The sequence below is a fragment of the Salmo salar genome, chromosome 28 (genome assembly GCF_965601325.2).
Source record: "Salmo salar chromosome 28, fSalSal1, whole genome shotgun sequence".
Lineage (NCBI taxonomy): Eukaryota > Metazoa > Chordata > Actinopteri > Salmoniformes > Salmonidae > Salmo > Salmo salar.
This window is the reverse complement of record NC_138318.1, coordinates 2589077-2613649: the sequence shown is the minus strand read 5'-3', so window position 1 is coordinate 2613649 and position 24573 is coordinate 2589077. Positions and strand designations below refer to the sequence as shown.

The 24573-nt window shown below is 40.5% G+C and overlaps 1 protein-coding gene across 6 annotated transcripts in view; it reads left to right on the top strand.

The window, feature by feature from the left end:
- Positions 1-24573, top strand: part of LOC106589259 (dnaJ homolog subfamily C member 7) — a 113892-nt gene that overhangs the window by 49722 nt on the left and 39597 nt on the right. For 5 of the 6 annotated variants that reach the window (XR_014383008.1, XR_014383009.1, XM_045710142.2 and 2 more), the window contains exons 7-10: positions 15906-15963; positions 17685-17773; positions 18073-18197; positions 20014-20127. Coding sequence is in view for 4 of the 6 variants with exons in the window: in XM_045710142.2 (XP_045566098.2) it covers positions 15906-15963; positions 17685-17773; positions 18073-18197; positions 20014-20127 (386 nt within the window). In the remaining 2 variants the exon portion in view is untranslated. Of the gene's footprint in view, positions 1-5367; positions 5478-15905; positions 15964-17684; positions 17774-18072; positions 18198-20013; positions 20128-24573 lie in introns of those variants that run through there. The other variant, XM_014178978.3, reaches the window with a different exon arrangement.

Here is a 24573-nt window from a genome sequence, read left to right as displayed (position 1 = left end):
CTGGAGCTATGTCAGACTGACCATCAGTTCTTGGTCACCTCCCTGACCAAGGCCCTTCTCCCCCGATTGCTCAGTTTGGCTGGGCGGCCAGCGCTAGGAAGAGTCTTGGTGGTTTCAAACTTCTTCCAGTTAAGAATGATGGAGGCCACTGTGTTCTTGGGGACCTTCAATGTTGGAGAAATGTTTTGTTACCCTTCCCCAGATCTGTGCCTCGACACAATCCTATCTCGGCGCTCTACGGACAATTCCTTCGACCTCATGGCTTGGCTTTTGCTCTGACATGCACTGTCAACTGTGGGACCTTATAGAGACAGCTGTGTGTGCCTTTCCAAATCATGTCCAATGAATTGAATTTATCATGGGTGGACTACAATCAAGTTGTAGAAACATCTCAAGGATGATCAATGGAAACAGATGCACCTGAGGTCAATTTCTAGTCTCATGGCAAAGGGTTTGAATACTTAGCTTCTCTAGGGCCAGTGGGACGATTTCGTCCCACCTACGTAACAGCCAGTGGAATCCCGTGGCGCGTTATTCAAATACCTTAGAAATGCTATTACTGCAATTTGTCAAACATATGACTATTTTACACCATTTTAAAGACAAGTCTCTCGTTAATCTAACCACACTGTCCGATTTCAAAAAGGCTTTACAACGAAAGCAAAACATTAGATTATGTCAGCAGAGTACCCAGCCAGAAATAATCAGACACCCATTTTTGAAGCTAGCATATAATGTCACATAAACCCAAACCACAGCTAAATGCAGCACTAACCTTTGATGATCTTCATCAGATGACACTCCTAGGACATTATGTTATACAATACATGCATGTTTTGTTCAATCAAGTTCATATTTATATCAAAAACCAGCTTTTTACATTAGCATGTGACGTTCAGAACTAGCATACCCCCCGCAAACTTCCGGTGAATTTACTAAATTACTCACGATAAACGTTCACAAAAAACATAACAATTATTTTAAGAATTATAGATACAGAACTCCTCTATGCACTCGCTATGTCCGATTTTAAAATAGCTTTTCGGTGAAAGCACATTTTGCAATATTCTCAGTAGATAGCCCGGCATCACAGGGCTAGCTATTTAGACACCCAGCAAGTTTAGCACTCACCAAAGTCAGATTTACTATAAGAAAAATGTTATTACCTTTGCTGTTCTTCGTCAGAATGCACTCCCAGGACTTCTACTTCAATAACAAATGTTGGTTTGGTTCCAAAAAATCCATAGTTATATCCAAATAGCGGCGTTTTGTTCGTGCGTTCAAGACACTATCCGAAAGGGTAAAGAAGGGTGACGCGCCCGACGCGTTTCGTGACAAAAAAATTCTAAATATTACATTACCGTACTTCGAAGCATGTCAACCGCTGTTTAAAATCAATTTTTATGCCATTTTTCTCGTAAAAAAGCGATAATATTCCGACCGGGAAATCGTGTTTTAGTACAAAGACAGAGAAAATAAAAACATGGTGTCACCCCGTGCACGTGCCTCAGTCTGATGGTCCTCTGATAGACCACTTACCAAAGGCGCTAATGTTTTTCAGCCAGGGGCTGGAATTACATCATTCAGTTTTTTCCCGAGTTCTGAGAGCCTATGGGAGCCATAGGAAGTGTCACATTACAGCAAAGATCCTAAGTTTTCAATAAACAGAGCCAAGAAGCCCAAGGAATGGTCAGAGAGGGTACTTCCTGTTTGGAATCTTCTCAGGTTTTTGCCTGCCATATGAGTTCTGTTATACTCACAGACACCATTCAAACAGTTTTAGAAACTTTAGGGTGTTTTCTATCCAAAGCCAATAATTATATGCATATTCTAGTTTCTGGGAAGTAGTAATAACCAGATTAAATCAGGTACATTTTTTATCCGGCCGTGTAAATACTGCCCCCTAGCCCTAACAGGTTAGGTGAATATTATTTTTATTTGCTAAAAAGGATAATCTGTTTTCGCTTTGCAATTATGGGGTATTGTGTGTAGATTGTTGAGGAAAAACGTTTATTTAATCCGTTTTAGAAGAAGGCTGTAACGCAACAAAATGTGAAAAAAGTCAAGGGGCCTGAATACTTTCCGAATGCACTGTATACATATTTTACATTGTGTGCTGAAGGTATGGGTTTATTTTTCCACTGTCAGTTGGCCTACAAATTCACACCCGAGCTGAATTGAAGGGGGATGCATAACTACTTTTCCCTGAAGGTGAGAAACGAGGTACAGCATAGAACTTCGATTGAAGACTTAAAATCATGCCTGACAAGACCAATGGATTCATAACGGTATCCTATTATTGTGTGGATCCAGGAGTAGCCTATTCTTCAATAATGTATCTGTATGTGCTAGTATTTATCTTATTGATAAATACAATTTTAAATGTGGATTGGTACGATACTTCGTTCAATGATTACGGTATTGTACCAGGTAGATACAGGAGTAAACTATAGTCTACAATAATGTCATTGAATGTGCTTTAGTATAATTTATTTTATTGATGAATGAAATTGTAAATGGGGATGGGTAGGCTACTTCATTCAGTGAATACTGGATGTCTTGCTATCTCTGGGAGCATATTCTTGAAGTCTTTTCAGCTGTTGAACTATGGCAATGTCTACCTAATTTCTAAATTGCTCTTTTGTTTTTGTCAAGATGTGATTTGTATTAATTTTTTAAAATGTAACCTTCAATTAACTTCTCCAGCTGTTCCGTTCACCACGCCCACTGCTGTCCCTCCACAATCAACCACATCCTCTTCTCCTGTTCAACAAATTTGCTGACACATTGAAAAGGACTGTACTTGCATACTCCTTTCCCTATCTCAGTGCTACTTGATCAATCCCAAGGCGTCAGCTGGACAGCTAGAATGAGAGAAATGTAAACAAGATGCTACAGTAGTGTGTGCGTATGGCGTTCCAAGAAAAGACATGTGGTGTGCCCTTATGTATCAATGTTGAAATGCCATAAATGGAAGATGGCAAAGGAGATAGTGATGTGAGTGAGAGCATATGAAAATTAAGACCCCTTGGGATCTAAAATGAGTGTGGGGTGCCCTCGTGTCTCATTTTTGTCCGCTTGAGGATGCTACAGTCTCCCGTGGTGGAGGTTGTTGGAACACTGCTATTTAAGTCTGAGCAGAGGTTGATGAAAACCTTCAAAGTTGGTGGTGTTATGTTGCGTATTATCTTGAATACCAGGCAGAAGTTTGAGTACATAATGAAATGGTGTAAACTAAAACTTGTTGAATACACTCTGAAAAAGGGGTTCCAACAGGGTTCTTTGGCTGTCACCAAAGGAGAATCCCTTTTTGGTTCCAGGTAGAAGTATTTTTGGTTCTAGTAAGAACCCTGTTGGGTTCCAAATACAACCCTCTGTGGAATGGAACCCAAAAGGGTTCTACCTAGACACAGAAGGGGTTCGACGTGGAACCAAACAGGGTTCTATGGGGACAGCAGAAGAATCCTTTTAGGTTCTAGATAGCACCTTTTTTTTCTGAATGTAGGCCTATATTGCAGTGGTGGTTCTGTGGTTTTCTGTAAAATATATATTTTTAAATGGTTCATTGGTGGTTAAAATAACCAGAAATACTATGAAACATCTCTACTTTTAGCACATTTGCAAGCAGGCAAAGTAGCCTTCTACTGTATGCGTGCTGAGGCATGTGTGATCACTCAATATTGACAGGACTGACAAAAAAAGACATGCTCACATGAAAACAAAAGGCAATCAAGAAATGTACAAACCAAAAAAGAAATTGACAACAGTTGTAAATGTTATGAAATAAAACAAAACTTGTTGATCAAGTGTAGCAGTTTGAATTTCATTAACATAAATTACCATAAATCAACATTGTAGATCATAAAAAACAGCATTAACGGTGAACATTTACTGGTGGGGATATAACAGGCCATGTGCATCTCTGGAGGATCTAGCAAGATAGCAAATCATTGCATCAACGACTCAGTATGACTACAGTATAATAAACGTGTCAAACTTGCATCATTATGCAATTATTAAGAAACTAGATACAAATAGCTAATCCTGGCGACCAGTGTTCTAGCATTAATTTATTGAGGCAAGCAAATCAGAGATGTCAAGGTGGTACCCACGAATATGCTATGTGTATAGTATAAATAACTACCAATAGACCTAAATTATAAGCGTTTAGTCTATCAAATAACTCTGTAAAACGAGGAATGCAGTTACTCCATTCAACTAATAGGATGTATTAGTCATGAAAGAATTTACAGAAACAATTAGTGTACATGAAATGTATTATGCATTACAGAGTAGCCTATATGACTGTCACCATTAGGTTAAAACAATGTGGTAACGTGTCTTCAGTTCAAAATAATCTCTAAAAGAAAAAACTGTGTCAGATACACACAGCAGCTTGGTAGCAAGTTCTCAAAGTATGAACAAATTCACTGTCTTTTAACCAAATTCAAGCAGAAACTCATGCCCACCTGAGTTAGCATGTCTTTGCACTTTACTAGTGAAAACAAAAGACAGGAAAACACGGCCAGATTCTAATCAACTCAATTTAAATGATAGGAGTGCACCCACCCTTGTGTTGCTCTCTCCCTCCAACAAACAAAATAACACAGTTTTCCTTTACCAATAAATCCATAGCACTTGCAGAGCAATAAAATCTATGAAAATTCATAGCTCTTCATGAACTCTTGAACAATTCAAACATGACAATTTAATTCACACAGTAACATTAATTTAGTTGATTCATGTTTTCATCTGTCTTCTCACCTTTCCTGGCGTTAGTGAACCCAGGTCTTCCATGGAAACATCTCTTCTTAGAGATCCTCTGTGTCCAACGTAAAACACTAAATAATGCATGCAGAGCAGAATTAGGCCGATACCCGCTAATTATCAAAATCCAGAAAATAGTCGTTAAATTCTACAACCACCTAAAAGGAACAATACCCAAACCTTCCAAAACAAAGCCATCACCTACAGAGAGATTAACCTGGAGAAGAGCCACGTTTATTTATTTTCCCTTTTGTACTATTTTGCTATTTGATCATCATTACAACACTGTGTATATACATAATATGACATTTGAAATGTCTTTATTATTTTGGAACTTTTGTAAGTGTAATGTTTACTGTTCATTTTTTGTTTATTTCACTTTTGTTTATCTATTTCACTTGCTTTGGCAATGTAAACATATGTTTCCCATTCCAATAAAGCCCTTAAATTGAGAGGTATCAGTAGCATTCTGACCTAAATCACTCCCCATACGCCTGGCTGAGGCTCTCTAAATCTATCCAATCACCGTTCGCATGCTGTTGACCAATGACGCGGACGTATGTAGGCTGAAATACGCCCCTAGGCGTGGCTTTGGCTAAACTCGTTTGGAGAAAAAAGACGGGTTCCTTTCAGGAAAAAATGGCAGCAGTTGACATCGACATGCAGATGGAACTAGAGCCACAAATAATTATTGACGCCGACATGAAGAGGTAGCTAAATATGCACTTTTTCATGCATGTGTACGGGTTGTGAAGAAAGTACTCTTTGTTATTTGATCGAAATCCGAGCATAATCGTAATTTATATTTAGCGGGGCCTACCTGGCTAGCTAACTAACAGTAGCTCGCTAACTGTCTTTCACCAACTAACAAGGGTTATGTAACGTTAGCTACAACTAACTAGTTAATCCAAGGGGCAAGAAAGAGTGCCATTGTCAAGTCTCCAGACAGAACGTTAACTATGCCATTTGTTCCATCGTATTGGCAATTAACGTTACTTTACAATGACAAAATGGGTTCGAGGTTGTAGTTTATCTAGCTAACGTTAATTGACAATCTGCAAACCACCCTGAACTGTGCTGTTTTTCTCTGTGTATCCTTTGTCACTGCATTATTGGCACTCATGTTAGGTTGCCTATGGATTATCCTAGGAAGCCAAAAGTGGCCACCGCATCTGACTAGAGAATAAAACCATGCTGAGGCCAGACGGAATGACCCATTTCTCAGTCACGATGATAATGCCATCATAGTATCTACCTGCCACACAAGTGTCAATAACTGAACTGTGTGTATGTATATCGGTCTGCTCATTACATTTTTCAAATGAACGGATGTGGCCCTTTTTTTGCCTACTTAGCGTCGAGATCCAGTTATCAATGATCTTTGTGCACGCTAGTTAGCAACTCTTAGCATTTAAGTTTGGTTTTCAAAAGAAACGAAGTGTGAACTTGATGTGGTGGCAGAATATCACGCTGTTAAACCTGCATAAATTGCAGGTAGTTTACATGGATGGGCATAATGGAAGAAAGCTGATGTGGACAGTTTACCAAAACAAAACGACACAATTACTGTTGACTAACCCCATTCTGTACAAATTGGCGCAACCGCGGCAGTCAAACGAGACTGCAATGAAAAGTAATAGGACCGTGTTGGCATCAAAATCTGGGTTGTGAACTACGTTTCTATTCAAGCATTGATTGACATGGTAATAGCCCGATAGTATTGTAGAAAAGTTGAAAAAACTGACCCCTATGACGCTATCTTAAATGTGACGTGTCATGACGTAACGTACCCACGCATTATGCAACTCATTCTGTGTCGTACAGCCTCTCTCCACCAGGTGTAGCTCTTCTCGCAGATTAAAAACAAGAAAGGGACAGGGTAAGGGGGGTACCTAGATAGTTTGCATAATCGCTGCGAGCCACCATGACTCTCAAAAGCCGCGACAGCCACTGTTTACTTCTGAAGTGCCGCCCTAAAAACCCGACAAACTTCAAATAGGTATGTAATGACACATAATATAAAATTTTATAGTGTTTTATTTACATTTCAGAGGTGATGAGTTGGACAGATCAGGTGAAAAAATCCGTTTCCCCACACTGCTTATCTCCCGCTTTCCCCATCTAGGTTTCGTTTCCCCACCCGCCATTTTTAAAAAGACCCAACGGAGCTCATTGCCTTCTTCAATCATGCAGAGACGGGCTGCATGACGGTCTTGTCGTTGATTTTGCAGGAAATGGTAGATATTGTGCTTTACAATGGTATTCATATTACAGTTGACCTGGAAGTATGATGTTTTTTGGGCGTTAAAATAAGGTCAGTTGTACGTTATAGCGTGATGTACAAAAGTGCGTTAGCTAACTATAGGTGGTAAACCGTAGTAAGCTAGTTGCATTCGTTTTCGAGATGATCGATCTCTGTTGAGGGAGAAGCTGGTTTTAACAATGTATAGGTCTATTAATTAATTCTGAACACATTCCGTTTGTCAAAATAATGACTTATGTTCGGTAGCTGGACAGGCAAACGCCGCCAAATACTAAACTGTAAACCAATATAAACTTGTGTAATATCGCTGCTGATCACGTTATCCGTATCTAACGTAGTAGACAGCTGGTGACATCGAGAGATCTCCTTCCGACAAACTGCTATCAGGTAAAGTATTTTAAATGTATTTGTAATTTAGCTATTTAGCCATAGAAACGTGATGCATCAACGCAAGCTGTAAAATGACTCCAACATAGAAAACAGCAACCATAGTAATGTTGCTAACGTTAGCTAGATAGAACAAGTAGATCTGTTACTAGCTAGCCGGAGTAAGTACACTATATATACAAAAGTATGTGGACACCCCTTCAAATTAGTGTATTTGGCTATTTCAGCCACATCCATTGCTTACAGGTGTATAAAATCGAGCACACAGTCACGCAATCTCCATAGAGATTGGCAGTAGAATGGCCTTACTGAAGAGCTCAGTGACTTTCAATGTGGCACCTTCATAGGATGCCACCACAGATAGAACAATGGGACAGATATTTCACCAGATGTAAAAATGTGAGGCATCCGGTTGGCATTCTGCACATTTTCTCATCTATGAAACGTTTGATCTCAATACAGTTTTCTGTTCCCAAAACTATAATCTTATGAACAGAGTGGACTAAGTTTTGTAGACTTCACTCTGTGTTTCAAAATTGTGTTTAGGAGTGTAAAGGTGAATTGAGTTAATGCACACGCCTACTTCATAGTAGGTGTTCCCTAACGGAAATATGCAGATGCACGCTAGAATGTGCCAATAGGATCTCGTTAGCTTGTGCTTGCCTCTGCCCTCCTCCTTGCTTGTTCTGCCCACTATGCCTCATATGTTCCCATTGGAAACAACAGGCTGTGGTCTATCTTGGTATAGTTATAAAACCTTTGATGCCACTTTTCCAACAAGTCATTTCGTCAAATTTCTGCCCTGCTAGAGCTTCTTCGGTCAACTGTAAGTGCTGTTATTGTGAAGTGGTGACGTCTAGGAGCAACAACGGCTCAGCCACAAAGTGGTAAGCTCACAGAATAGGGCCGCTGAGTGCCTACGTAGTGCGTAACAATTGTCTGTCCTTGGTTGTAACACTCACTACCAAGTTCCAAACTGCCCCTGGAAGCAACGTCAGCACGATAACTGTTTGTTGGGAGCCTCACAAAATGGGTTTCCATAGCCGAGCAGCCACACACAAGCCTAAGATCACCATGCACAATGCCAAGCGTCGGCTGGAGTGATGTAAAGCTCGCCCCCATTGGACTCTGGAGCAGTGGAAATGTTTTCTCTGGCGTGATGACTCACTCTTCACCATCTGGCAGTCCTACGGACTAATCTGGGTTTGGCGGATGCCAGGAGAACGCTACCTACCCGAATGCATTGTGCCAACTGTAAAGTTCAGTGGAGGTAGAATAATAATGTTCTAGGGCTGTTCTTCATGGTTTGGGCTAGGCCTCTTAAGATTTCCCTTCACTGGAATTAACACTACAGCATACAATGACATTCTAGACGATTCTGTGCTTCCAACTTTGTGGCAACAATTTGGGGAAGGCTCTTTCCTGTTTTAGCGTGACTTAAAAAAAAAGTTGTATTTAACCTTTTATTTAACTAGGCAAGTCAGTTAAGAACAAATTCTTATTTTCAACGCCGACCTAGGAACAGTGGGATAACTGCATTGTTCAGGGGCAGAACAACAGATTTTTACCTTGTCAGCTCGGGGATTCGATCTAGCAACCTTCCGCTTCTAGTCCAACGCTCTAACCACTAGGCTACCTGCCGCACAATGTCCCCGTGCCCAAAGCAAGGTCCATACAGAAATGGTTTGTTTAGATCAGTGTGGAAGAACTTAATTGGCCTGCACAAAGCCCTGACCTCAACCCCATCGAACACCTTTGGGACGAATTGTAACACCGACTGCGAGCCAGGCCTAATTGCCCAACATCAGTGCCTGACCTCAGTAATGCTCTTGTGGCTGAATGTAAGCAAGTTCCTGCAGGAATATTCCAACATCAAGTGGAAAGCCTTCCCAGAAGAGTGGAGGCTGTTATAGTAGTGGGGGGTGGGGGGGGGGGGGTGACCAAGTCCATATTATTGCCCATGATTTTGGAATGAGATGTTTGACGAGCAGATGTCCACATACTTTTGGTCATGTAGTGTAGTTTTATCACTAGCTAGCATGTAATTCCGGGAAGTTGAGCGTTTTAGCTATCAGTTTATTCCAAGTAATAATTTAAGAGGACTGATCTGTAGGACAAGTAGTGTAAATCTAATACAGTCAAAGGCAGGACCCACTAATTTCATTTATACTGACAAATAAGAAATGCCTCATTATCCCTGTCAATAGTTGAAGTAGGATGACTGTCAGGATGTACATTTTCTAGCTCACAAACTACTTTACTTTGCTGTGATTTATTTTATTCATTCAGGTCTCTCACTTTTGTCTCACATTATCTATTCAGCTCTCCTGTGTCCCTCTCCCAGAGATCAACCAAGTGCTATTCGCCAAGCATGGGCTGTAAGGAGAACCATCCTACTGCAGTTTGAACTAGCCCTGCTGTCACTATTTAGTCATTGGAACCAGATATGCATTTGCCTGCTGTCTTTTCTTTTTGGGGTTGGTCTTAAACAATCTAGTGCATTTTAGAGTTGAAGAACACCAACTGCAGATATGTGCCTGTTTGAACATCTCAAAGACTCAATTCAATGTGAACCAGTTTAACAGGTGACAATTATTTTACTATTGTAACATGCATTGGGGAGAATTCTATTGTCCCCGTCAGGAGCCCAGGCTTTTGCCATAGATGGTAGAGTTCTCGTCTCTGGACCACACAAGACACAAACTTTAGATTGCATTCCGCTAAGGCACTTGTCTGTCTACATCGGTCCGCTACATTAGTGACTAGGGTGGGATCCTTTCAATCCGCCTATAGGGCTTGGGTACACAAATGCTCCTAGAGAGGTGGGGGAAAACTGAAGCATGCGTTGATGACTCTTCTACAGTCTCAGAGGCCCAGGCTTTTGGCATACATGGTAAAAGCTTTTAATTTCTGGACTAAGATTGTGCCCTCCATGGCAATAAATAGACGTTGATTGGTAGGTTACACTATATTTAGATAATGGAAAACATGTCTCGTACTCAGTCATAGTTAGTAGTAGAATAATGAATGGATTGGCAAGATATGACAGTCAACTTTTAAAGGTTAATAATTTAAACCACCTAAATATACTCGCATACACTGAACATTTAGTATTTAAAACTCACATTTCCGAACTATAATCCTACAGGCTCTATTATTCTCCATACCTTATTCCAATGCATCCTACATTATGCATGGTATTGAGAAGCTGCTATTTGAGAACTCACCTCGTTTAGAAATTTAACTATGGTTTGTGAAGACCCTCCCACCCTGTTTGCCAAATTCTTTCTCTCTGCTCTTGTTATCCTTAACAGGATTGTCGGTTGGCGGAGCCGGGAGGGTTGTCAGCGAGATGGGACACACCTGGGCTCGGGTGTGTCCCGGGGAAAAATATTGTGTGGGGTCCGTGGAGCCGATCAGTTGTCTCGGGGGCACATCTGTTGCTCGGGGGGGGGGGGGGATCTGCTATTTTGCTGCCCCCCCTTCTAGCGGGCTACAGTGCTTAATTACCCATCGCGAATCCGCACGAAAACTAGGGTTCAGCTGTTGTAGGATTTGGCGAAGCACCTTGTACAATACCAGTCAAGAGTTTGGACACACCTACTCATTCAAGGGTTTTTATTTTTATAATTTTCTACATTGTAGAATAATAGTGAAGACATCACAACTATGAAATAACACATGGAATCACGCAGTAACCAAGATGGTGTTAAACAAAATCTAAATATATTTTTACCCTTTGCCTTGATGACAGCTTTGCACATTCTTGGCATTCAACCAGCTTCACCTGGAATGCTTTTCCAACAGTCTTGAAGGAGTTCCCACATATGCTGAGCACTTGTTGGCCGCGTTTTCTTAACTCTGTGGTCCGACTCATCCCAAACATTTCAAATTTGGACTAAAGGACAGATTTCCACCGGTCTAATGTCCATTGCTTGTGTTTCTTGGCCCATGCAAGTCTCTTCTTATTGGTGTCCTTTAGTAGTTCTTTTGCAGCAATTGACCATAAATGCCTAATTCACACAGTCTCCTCTGAACAGTTGATGTTGATGTCTGTTACTTAAACTCTGAAGCATTTATTTGGGCTGCAATTTCTGAGGGTGGTAACTCTAATGAACGTTTCCTCTGCAGCAGCGGTCACGCTGGGTCTTCTATTCCTGTGGCGGTCCTCATGAGGGCCAGTTTCATCATAGCGCTTGGTGGTTTTTGCGACTGCACTTGAAGAAACTTTCAAAGTTCTTTAGAGTAATGATAGACTGTCTCTTTGCTTATTTGAGCTGTTCTTGTCATTATATGGAATTTGGTATTTTACCAAATAGGGCCATCTTCTGTATACCACCCATACCTTGTCACAACACAACTGATTTGCTCAAATGCGTTAAGAAGGAAATAAATTCCATAAATTAACTTTTAACAAGACGCATCTGTTAATTGAAATGCATTCCAAGTGACTACCTCATGAAGCGGGTTGGGAGCATGCCAAGAGTGTGCAAAGCTGTAATCAAGGCTACTTTGTTGAAACTTAAATATGAAATGTATTTCGATTTAACACCTTTTTTTTTGGTTACAACATGATTCCATATGTGTCATTTCATAGTTTTGACGTCTTCAGTATTCAACCATTTTTAAAATGGTAAAAATAAAGAAAAACCCTTGAATGAGTAGGTGTGCCAAATTTAGACTGGTGCTGTATAGCTCATCTCTCTCCTGTGGTGCCCAGTGTGATTGGCACTTATCTTGTTTTAGTCCAGTCTGGTGTGCTCAGCAGAGGGGAAGAGTGAGATTTGTATAATTTTTTTAGTAGTTGTGATTATGGCGTCAAATGTTCATTCATGTTCCATCAGAGGAACTGTTCGAATTATGTACTAAAGTACAGTTGGTGAAATTAGTGATAAATCAATAACATTCTGTTATTGACATTGCAGGTCAATCTGATGGAGAGTGGTATACTCGTAGTTACCACTGGGGCAGCCTCTGCCGAGGACTCTCCAGCCATCTCCCTGTTTCGCTGCAATGGCCGCTCCATCTGTTAGCCCTAGTAGTCTTCTGAACAGCAGAACTAACTGCTTCTGTTATAGCTTGAGCATAATCGTGTTAAGCATGATTTGGAATTCAAATAGGATTTGTAGCGCGCTGATTGTGTTAAACATAAGGAATTGGAATTTAGAGTATTTGGAGCTTGCTAAAATCAAGCTGCAACGAGCGGCTAGAATTGGTTAGGGAAGGAAGGTTCTCTGGGGAGAGTTTGCTTATGGAATATGACCCTGATTCACCTAAGGGTCGCTTTCTCTTTCGTTCCTGCTCCGGACACACTTGATATTGTTGGAAACTTACGGCTGTTGCCAAAATCTAATGAGAAGGACCCTGAGACTTTCTTTTTATTGTTTGAGTGAGTTTCTAACGCTAGGAGTTGACCTGATTCTAATCTCGGGAGTTGAAGTCATAAACAGCGCAATGCTTGAAGAATTGCGACGAGCTGCTGGCAAACGCACAAAGGTGCTGTTTGAATGAATGCTTAGGAGCCTGCTGCTGCCTACCATCGCTCAGTCAGACTGCTCTATCAAATCATATAATTAACTCTAACATAACACACAAATACGAGCCTTTGGTCATTTAAAATGGACGAATCCGGAAACGATCATTTAGAAAACGAAAGGTTTATTATTTCAGTGAAATACGGAACCGTTCCGTATTTTATCTAACGGGTGGCATCCCTAAGTCTAAATATTCCTGTTACATTGTACAACCTTCAATGTTATGTCATAATTATGTACAATTCTGGCAAATTAATTACGGCCTTTGTTAGGAATAAATGGACTTCACACAGTTCGCAATGAGCCAGGCGGCCCAAACTGCTGTATATACCCTGACTGCTTGCACGGAACGCAAGAGAAGTGACACAATTTCCCAAGTTATAATATTGCCTGCTAACAGGAATTTCTTAACTAAATATGCAGGTTTAAAAATATATACTTGTGTATTGATTTTAAAGAAAGGCATTGATGTTTATGGTTAGGTACATTGGTGCAACGACAGTGCTTTTTTCGCAAATGCGCTGGTTAAATCATCACCCGTTTGTCGAAGTAGGCTGTGATTCAATGAGAAATGAACAGGCACCGCATCGATTATATGCAACCAGGACACGCTAGATAAACTAGTAATATCATCAACCATGTGTAGTTAACTAGTGAGTATGTTAACCTCTATGGGCTATGTGGGACGCAAGCGTCCCACCCCTGGTACACCCTATCAACAACAGGTGAAATATCAAGAGCGCCAAATTTGAAAACAATTAAATGTCATAATTCAAATTTCTCAAACATACAACTATCTTACACCCTTTGAAAGATAAACATCTCCTTAATCTAACCACGTTGTCCGATTTCAAAAAGGCTTTACGGCGAAAGCATAAAGTTAGATTATGTTAGGAGAGTACATTGACAATAGCTGTGTGTAATGTTTTGTCAATTCAAAGACAGGCGTCACCAAAAGCAGAAAACCAGCTAAAATGATGCACTAACCTTTGACAATCTCCATCAGATGACACTCCTAGGACATTATGTTAGACAATGCATGCATTTTTAGTTCTATCAAGTTCATATTTATATCCAAAAACAGCGTTTTACTATGGCATTGATGTTGAGGAAATCGTTTCCCTCCAATAACCGGCAGTCAAGTCAGCGTCACAAATTAAATAATTAAAATTAGAAAACATTGGTAAAATATTATATTGTCATTTAAAGAATTATAGATTTACATCTCTTGAACGCAATCAACTTGCCAGATTTAAAAATAACCTTACTGGGAAATCACACTTTGCAATAATCTGAGCACTGCGCCCAGAAAAATACGCGTTGCGATACAGACTAGACGTCATGTTGGGGAGATCTAAAATCGAAAATACTATGTAAATAATCCATTACCTTTTGATTCTCTTCATCAGATGTCACTTCCAGGTATCACAGGTCCATAACGAATGTAGTTTTGTTCAAAAAAGCTCATCATTTATGTCCAAAAATCTCCGTCTTGTTAGCACATGATCTAAGCCAGCCGGACTTCTCGTCATGAACGAGGGGAAAAAAATATTTACGTTTGTTCAAACATGTCAAACGTTGTATAGCATAAATCATTAGTGCCTTTTTTAACCAGAACATGAATAATATTCAAGGCGGACGATTGCATTCTCTTTTAAAACGTATTGGAACGAGGGTACCCAACATGAACTCCCGGGCCAGAGTCTAATCGGCCACCACCGTTCCAAGGCTCTTGTTCGTTCAGTTCTCACAGTATAAGACTCAAAACACTTTGTAAAGACTGGTGACATCTAGTGGAAGCCATAGGAAGTGGTCAACAATTAATAAGCCCCTGTGTTTCAATGGCATAGGCTTAAAGGTAATTCAACACATCAGGTATCCACTTCCTGTCAGAATTTGTCTCAGGGTTTTGACTGCCATATGAGTTCTGTTATACTTACAGACACCATTCAAACAGTTTTAGAAAATTCAGTGTTTTCTATCCGAACATGAACAATAATATGCATATTCTAGCTTCTGAGTTGGTGTAGGAGGCAGTTAAATACGGGCACATATTTTTTTCAAAATTCTCAATACTGCCCCCTAGCCCCAACAGGTTATTAAGATAAGTTTGATGCTAGCTAGCAACTTACCTTGGCTTCTTGCTGCCCTCGTGTAACAGGTAGTCAACCTGCCACGCAGGCTCCTCGTGGAGTGCAATGTAAGGCAGGTGGTTAGAGCGTTGGACTAGTAACCGGAAGGTTGCAAAAACGAATCCCAGAGGTGACAATCTGTCATTCTGCCCCTGAACAAGGCAGTTAACCCCCGTTCCTAGGCCGTCATTGAAAATAAGAATGTGTTTTTAATCTGACTTGCCTCGTTAAATAAAGGTGTGTAAAAAAAAAAAAAAAAGTGTCCAAAAATACCGATTTACTGATTGTTTTAACTTGAAATTGGCCCTAATTAATCGGCCATTCCGATTAATCGGTCGACCTCTAGTCTACACCGACCATAACCCTCTCACCTTCTTGATGTGTCCTAACCAGAGGATAATGTTCTTACAGGCATTCCATCTCAATGTGCGGCACATTAGGGGGTCTGATAATGTTGTTGATGATGCTCTCTCGTGCATGAACGCATCTGGTTCTATTGATCGGTGGACATGTGCTTTCTTATGCGTGTAGTCCCTGAGTGTTGTGACGTATGATTTTTGTCCACGTAACCGGGAAACTGTTTATTTTATGTTGTCTTGACGCTCCTGTCATCTGTTCCCTGCTCTGTCCTCGTTTTTTCTTTCCTCTTGAAGGTTGCCGAGGTCTGGGGAGGATGAGGTTGGCTGGGGCAGTGGGATAGCTTTAACCAGGGCAATATGTTTGTTTTTTAATATTTAGAAATATTTTTTGGTTGGTGTGGTCCCCGTCCGGGTTCTCCCACTCTGACAAATTATTTCTCTCTGCTCTTGTTTTCCCTAATAGGATGTCGGTGGGTGGCGCTGGGAGGATCGTCTGCGAGATGGGACACACCTTGGCTCAGGTGTGTCCTGGCGATAAATACTTTCCCCCATACTTCGAGGAGACTCTGCGCAGACACGTTGTTTTTGTTGGGGCATTTTGGGGCTTCTTTGTTCATTTATTTTGGCACCTCTCAACACCCCTCATCACCATCAATGTACACATCCACTCACTTACACTACTGACTAAACACCATTGTTACTTGTATATAAGTTACTTATATTTATTAAATAATTTTGGGTATTTCTTTCTTAGTCGTCTCTTTGTTACGGGCTACGAGCCAGTTCGTAGCAGGTTCTTATTGCACAGCGCATTGTACAACTGTTTTTGGAGAAGATCGTATTGCAAGTTATGCGATATGTCTAGGCTTTGCCATATGTATTAGCTAATATGCATATGCAGCTGTCGTTTTGAAACATCCATTCTAGCATACGTGACACACCTTTCTATCTCCATGCTTTTATTTGATTTTCTATGCAAAGTATATGATTGAATATTTGTTTAAGCCTGCAGCTAGCTACTTGAAATGAGACGTGTAATCATGCCAAAACATGATTCAATTGTATTCACTGACAGAGCGATAACTAATGAAACGCAGACATTTAGCTGAATAGGATTGTGATTTGACATACAAAAGTTAGTTATTTTTGTGAAAATGCCTTTTATCTGCCTTCCCAATGGAAACTAGTTCAAATGTATTTTCTATGTAAAGAGATGTACGTTTCTGGATAATGCTGCCTTGTTGACAACTTGACTGAGCAACCTATATTACTGTTTTTGCTCTTTCACGTCACGGGCCATAGACGGGTGCACCACGGCTCAGGTTAATAGAACTCTCATTGGTTTCCTTACCCTGTAAACAGTCTATGAACAAGGTATAGCAGCAATCCATGCTTTGGTTTAGTTTCCCTTGCAGTGGCTGGCACGGTTGCATTTGTGTCACAAATCCCATTCAAGTCATGGGACCGTTATTAGAATTTCTTAAGCATCATGTTCAAATCAACTGTAAGTGACTGAGCGTCACAATCCATTTTTAGGTGCTTTTGGATAATTTGGACAGGATGTGTGAAAAGGGCTGAAATTGGAACCATGATTTGAATGGGATTTGTGCCACAAATTCTAAAACGTTAGCATTTGGAAACAGTGCCAGGCAAACTAAACCAAAGCATGGATTGCTTGTCCATAGACTCAGGGGCACAACTTTGAATTGGAACGGAGGGGACAGTTGCTAAATAGCCGCTATATCCGATCGAGTAGACTACACATCCCCTAGCAGTAGGCCTATGTCTTAATGAGATCTTTATTTAATCCCCCTCCATTGGTTTTGCTCCAGTGCCTTCTATGTCCTCACACTGGGCCAGTTGGGGCTGTTCTGTTTGTTCCAATCAGGTAAACATGCCAACTGTGCTTTCCTATTTGGTACACTAAGCAAATTCATTCTCATAGGTCAAAATGAGTTTGTTACCAAGACAAGATCCCCTGGCTGCTATGCACAAATAGATTGCCTCTGAATATTTTTGCTGACATCACAATCAAAATACCAACGAGCAAGTAAAGAGGATTTGTTAATGGATTTTCCCCTGCTTAACTGGCTTGTTAAGCGTAATTGTATATCAATTACTGCTGAATTGTAGGTAACGTATTGATAAGGGTATTGCAGCATTTTTGGTAGATAGCCTTTGCTCCGTTTTGTTTCTCTCTTTAGCCTACAAATTTCAACTGTTTGGTGTTTTTTCCTCTCAGGGAGGCTGAGGGCTTCAAAGATCAAGGAAATGCTTTCTACGTCAAGAAGGATTATTCTGAGGCATTTAACTACTACACAAAGGCCATTGGTGAGAATGCAACACTAGCTTTGTACCTTAGTTTAGTAACAACATGCTAGGCCATAGTGTAGAGAGCAACTGTGTAGGCACTTTTTTTTTTGAAGGATTCTCAAATTATATAGTTCGTATTTAACTGGATCGTTAGAGCCAATTCTCATTGACGACCAGTTTGAACATTCAGCGAATGCTATTATATTTCGGTATCCAGACATGCTGATATGTTTCTCTGGAATTGTAGATTGTTGTTTCAAAGTGATTGATTACAGGTGTGACTCTTGAGAATATGGTTCCCTTTTTGTTTTTATCAGATGCATGTCCTAAAAACGCCAGTTACTATGGAAACCGGGCGGCCACCCTCATGATGCTGTGCCGCTTCCGAGAGGCCCTGGTGGACTCCCAGCGGGCTGTGCGGCTGGACGACTGTTTCATGAAGGTCAGAGTTCAGCCTGCTTGCTTCAGCGGCGTGACGTCATTGTAGAATTGGGAGTCGAGCATAGGGTTGTATACCAGTATTACAATACTACATTTTCGAACTCTTGAGTCCTTTAAGAACCTACTTTATATAAAATATGTGCTGTATATTGGAAAATAAACATAATTTTGACTGTTTCCAATTAGGACTGTTTTCCTCAAGAAATAGACTGCATCATGTTTTGTTTCCTTGACATGATACTTCTGAGTATCACAATTAGAGCCCTACCGATAAATCCATTGGCCGATATTGTCCTTTCACAAATATATTTGTATCAGTCTTCCGTCTTTAAAATGACGATATTATTTATACATGAATTAACAAATAAATACACAAATCTGAGCATAATCTGAGATATTACTATCATTTTTCCAGGTTTCCCCTGAGATGGCTCTCTAGTCTTATTTAAGCCTCTCACTGAACATCATTCAGTAGCCAGCAGATCGCAAAGGGTTTATTGTGAACAGTAGTAGGCATGCTGGTTTGACGATGCAACTGCATTTGAAAAAGTAATTAATCAAAGTATATCAAACTGGCTATGTACACTTCACCGATGCAAAGTTCTCAATTTGCTAACATTAGCTAGCAAAGTATTTTAGCTAGCATGCCTGGCAGTCTGTGCTGCTAATGACTGGACTGGTGGCGAAAGTTATACAATAACACTGGTTGCAGTTATTGTCTGTGCCTGTCATTCAGGCCATGTGCTGATATTGTGATTAGATTGTTACTAGCTAGAACGAGTTGTGACTCAAAAGTATCGCTGACCATACAGATTTGAAATATCTAGCTAATACATTTTGTATTGAATAACATTGCTTGTGAACCAAAGTGCTGTAATGATTTGAGACTTAGGCTTGGTTAAAGATCAGTACAAATGCTTTAAAGTTTAAATGATAGCTTAGACTTTCGAGAAGAGCGATGACTGACTATCTGGTGATGATTCGGATAGAACATTGTCATCTCACTGCCTGTTATTAAAGCGGCAGTACAACATTACAAGTGCAATTTTCATATTTACATTGACACTACGTTTATTAATTCAGCCTGGGCATCTACCTACTGTACACCACATATTGTCCCTCCCATAGAGATCCTATTAAAGTATTCACATTTTTATAGTATTCTAATTACATTTAGCAGATGATCCAGAGCGACTTAGTTCATTCATCTTAAGATAGCTAGGTGGGACAACCATATATCTCAGTCATAGTAAGTACATTTTTCCTCAAAGTTTCTCAGCAAAGTCAGTGCTAGTTGGGGGGGTGGGGAAGTAAAGTGTGAGTGTTAGTTCATGATGTTCCCTCCCCTGGCTTTTTTATGTGTGCTTTGTATTTGGCTTTGCATTCCTTGAGGATAACTTAAGTTAAATCAGTTTTGCGTAGGCCTACAAAAAATTTATAATTGTTCACACCTTACTTATGTCTAGTAAGAAGTTGCAGATTTGTAGTTATTCATCATGCAAACTAGGAAATGTATAATGCTCTTAAATGTTAATTTATAAGATTTGTTGCTAAAATTTGTGAATTCATTTAAAGTTGTCATTTGGAGCAGAATTTATTTTGCCCGAACTATACTTTTCATTCCAGCAAAATATTTACAAAAAAATTGGGGGCAGTTATGTCGTTAATTGGCTAATTTCAACCTCTAAAACTGGTATTGGATCCAGAAATCCGATATCGGTTGGGCTCTAATCAGAACCCAATGTGGAGCACACCAACCCTTTGTTGTCCTCCAGCAGCTTTAACCAGGAAGTATCTTTCCACCCACTGCACCACAGGGCCATCTGCGAGAGGGCAAGTGTCACCTGTCTCTGGGCAACGCCATGGCAGCCAGCCGCTGCTTTCAGAAGGTCCTGGAACTGGAGCCCAGCAACAGCCAGGCGCAGCAGGAGGTGGGTCCAAGTGACCTTGAGTATTTTAAATGACCTAGGATTATTAAACAAATACTTATACATGCATACCTAGATCTTCCCTCTTGTTTTCCCATTGAACATTTACCTTCACTTGACCTACTTAACACATTTTATTTTTTTTATTTTTTAAAGGGCAAGTGCTGTCAAAATGTGATTTTCCTGTGTTTTATATATATTTCCACACTATGAGGTTGGAATAATACTGTGAAATTATGAACATTATGCCTTTTTATTGAATATTCAGCCTGTTTTGGTGAAATGGAGTTTTGGCCTGCCTGGTGACATCACCAGCTGGTCAATTAGTTAATAGTAGGGCTGTGAGGGTCATGGAATTTTGGATAATGGTAATTGGCCAGACAAATAAATGCAGTCACTGTAATATAATTGTTTTGACATACAGTTGAAGTCAGAAGTTTACATACACCTTAGCCAAATACATTTAAACTCAGTTTTTCACAATCCCTGACATTTAATCCTAGTAAAAATTCCCTGTCTTAGGTCAGTTAGGATCACCACTTTATTTTAAGAATGTGAAATGTCAGAATAATAGAATCATTTATTTCAGCTTCTATTTCTTTCATCACATTCCCAGTGGGTCAGAAGTTTACATACACGCAATTGGTATTTGGGAGCATTGCTTTTAAATTGTTTAACTTGGGTCAAATGTTTTGGGTAGCCTTCCACAAGCTTCCTTCAATAAGTTGGGTGAATTTTTAACTGAGTCAGGTTTGTAGGCCTCCTTGCTCGCACACGCTTTTTCAGTTCTGCCCACAAATGTTCTATAGGATTGAGGTCAGGGCTTTGATGTCCACTTCAATACCTTGACTTTGTTGTCCTTAAGTCATTTTGCCACAACTTTGGAAGCATGCTTGCGGTCATTTTCCATTTGGAAGACCCATTTGCGACCAAGCTTTAACCTCCTGACTGATGTCCCGAGATAATGCTTCAATATATCAACATAATTGTCCTTCCTGATGATGTGCCATCTATTTTGTGAAGTGCACCAGTCCCTCCTGCAGCAAAGCACCCCCACAACATGATGCTGCCACCCCCGTGCTTCACGGTTGGGATGGTGTTCTTCGGCTTGCAAGCATCTCCCTTTTTCCTCCAAACATAACGATGGTCATTATGGCCAAACAGTTCTATTTTTGTTTCATCAGACCAGAGGACATTTATCCGAAAAGTAAGATTTTTGTCCCCATGTACAGTTCCAAACTGTAGTCTGGCTTTTTTATGGCGGTTTTGGAGCAGTGGCTTCTTCCTTGCTGAGCGGCCTTTCAGGTTATGTCGATATAGGACTCGTTTTACTGTGGATATAAATAATTTTGTACCTGTTCCTCCAGCATCTTCACAAGGTTCTTTGCTGTTCTGGGATTGACTTGCACTTTTCGCGCCAAAGTACATTAATCTCTAGGAGACAGAACGGTATGATGGCTGCGTGGTCCCATGGTGTATATACTTGCGTACTATTGTTTGTACAGATGAACGTGGTACCTTCATGCATTTGGAAATTGCTCCCAAGGATGAACCAGACTTGTGGAGATCCACAATTGTTTTTCCTGATTTCATTTGATTTTCCCATGATGTCAAGCAAAGAGGCACTGAGTTTGAAGGTAGGCCTTGAAATACATCCACAGGTACACCTCCAATTGACTCAAATGATGTCAATTAGCCTAACATAAGCTTCTAAAGCCATGACATCATTTTCTGGAATTTTCCAAGCTGTTTAAAGGTACAGTCAACTTAGTGTATGTAAACTTCTGACCCACTGGAATTGTGATACAGTGAATTATAAGTGAAATAATCTGTCTGTAAACAATTGTTGGAAAAATTACTTGTCATGCACAAAGTAGATGTCCTAACCCGACTTGCCAAAACTATAGTTTGTTAACAAGAAATTTGTCGAGTGGTTGAGAAATGAGTTTTAATGACTTTAACCTAAGTGTATGTAAACTTCTAACTTCAACTGAACATTTTCTCCTCTCTGCTCCAGACTGCATGTGCTGCCATTGAATTAGAATGAATAGAACAGGTGTCCATATATTTAGAGATTTAGGCCAAGTTTTAGATATGTTCATAGCATTGTTTAAATATTCCCCATGCAATTTTAATGGGGAGCTAATATGGCTGCCATCAGATTGCGTCGCTCATTGTCTCATGTCAGATGGTGTCACTCCACCACGACGCTCGTCCCTCAACCGATCTGTCTTGAAGGACGTGGAACTTATATTCAAATGTGAATATTGAGCATCCACCATTTAAAAAAATGTAAATGTACTACTTCATTTTTTTCATCTCTGCACTTTTGTATGACTCTCCAAGAAATAGGCAGAATAACTAGCTAAATGATTACAAATGTTGACCATGATTTAATAGTTTGCAATTGTGAGAAAATAAACCAACCGGTGGCTATCTCCTGCACATTCTGTGCAAGGACGTTGGTCGCCAGTGCAGCGACTTGATCAGCTGTGTGGCTAACTGTTGTAGCTAGCTTACTGACACAGTTGGCTAGCTAGTTAGCTAGCTCTTTCTTAATTGACGTTAAAAGCTTGCTTAGCCTGTTTTAGTTACCCTGACATTGTAAACATACAGCACCACAATTAAGAGGATCTGACTTTTATCAGAGATCAGTCCGTAGATCAGCATGTTCCTCCATGATCGGATCGTTGACTCAGCTGAGCACAGCACCTGTCTCGGGAGGCTATTGCAATGACTTGTGACAGAAGAACAGCTGCTTCGTGAAAACTCATAATAATGTAAGCATTAGCACTACTAGCTACAGTAGCTTGCTAGCTAGCTTTTGTTGGAAGATTCAACATTTTGTGTGCAGCACTAAGTAGGTTGGTTGGCAGCATTGTTTCAGTCAAAGATGATTTCAGTGACTGATCTTTTGCGAGATACGAGACAGAGCGTTGATTCCGCCTGCGCTGATCTATCTGATGTAAGACGATGTTGTAGTGTCATGTAAATGCATCATAATGCTCATTCTAGACATTCTGTTTTAGGGTATTTTTCAAACATTCTCCATGTAAAATAATGGGGAACTAACATGGCTGCCATAGAATGTTGAAGTGTCTCTGCATTTTGTAAATTCACTCTGGCTATCTATTCCGATTTCAGAGCACTCTGGTCTGCGTGTGACAGAACGAAGAATACGTTACCACTTCATGTGGTGTGAGTCCTGTGGTGGCGTTAGTTGATGCCCTTATTGACATCAGTACCACGGATAAATTTGTAACCCTGTCTTTCTCTTCGGTGCTCAACGTCTTGACAAATTTCTCCTTAATCGAACAATTGACGTGCCGTAATCCCTCCCGCTTGCGGCTTATATGGACAATGAAAGCCAGGTGCGATTCCCAAAGTGTTACACACTGCCTGTAGCACTTTGGAGGTGAAATGTGTCCCTTTATCGAAATCTAATGTCCGGAATAAGCCCCATCTCGGTATCACTTCCCTTAACAAAGTTTGTGCTACAAAGTTCCCTGAAGCTGAGGAAGTTGCAAATACATCCGTCCAATCTGTCCACCACCACCAATGCATAAGTCTTTCCCCTGCTTCGAGGGAGTGGCCCTATAAAGTCTATCTGCGGTGATGTAAATGGTCCATCCGGCAGGGGTTGCTGTCGGGCAGGAGTAGGCATTGTAGGTGCAATATTGTGTTGGACACATATCACACGTATTTTAACCCAGTCCTGAAGTCTTGAACTGAGAATACATGTTCTCTGCCGATTGATGTGTTGGTCCATGATACATTTCAGAGAGAGCTATATGTATCCCACTTGGTGCCATGGGCCTTCCAGTGGTAGTATTATACCACAACCCCTCAGTGTCTACTTGGCACCCATGTTCTAACCACTCCCACATTTCTTTCTTGTTAGTTTGCTGCTGTAATAATTTTGAGTTAGAATCCCAGCCTTGGTATTAACAATATTTACATGCGGTTCCTTAACACCTGATCTTACAAAGGCTGCCGCCTTCGCCATAGGGTATCGCAGAGCAGACTAAAGGGCTATTTCATCTGTACGAAATCACTCCTGTCATCACACACAGTGTACCCCGTTACTCCCTTCCCTTCTATGGTCATGTAACTAGAGCCATCTGTATACAATACCTGTCCCGATTCCAATGCTGTTTCTTGCAAATCGGGCCGAGGCTTTGGAGTAATTTGATCTGGGTCACATATATGCGGTTCACCCTCGCCAGGCAATGTCCTTAACGATGCAGGATTCAAACCACCAATCTTATGGAATTGAAGATTTCCCCCATTTAACGTTAACTTACATTTTGTCCATCTCGCGCTAGTAACATGTGCTTTCGTACTGTTAACTATTGTTGCTACTGTAATTGAAGCCATGTTATGCAACACCATTTCCGGCGCTTGTACCGATTTACCCCAGTACATTACTGGTCTCCCTTTTCCCCAATG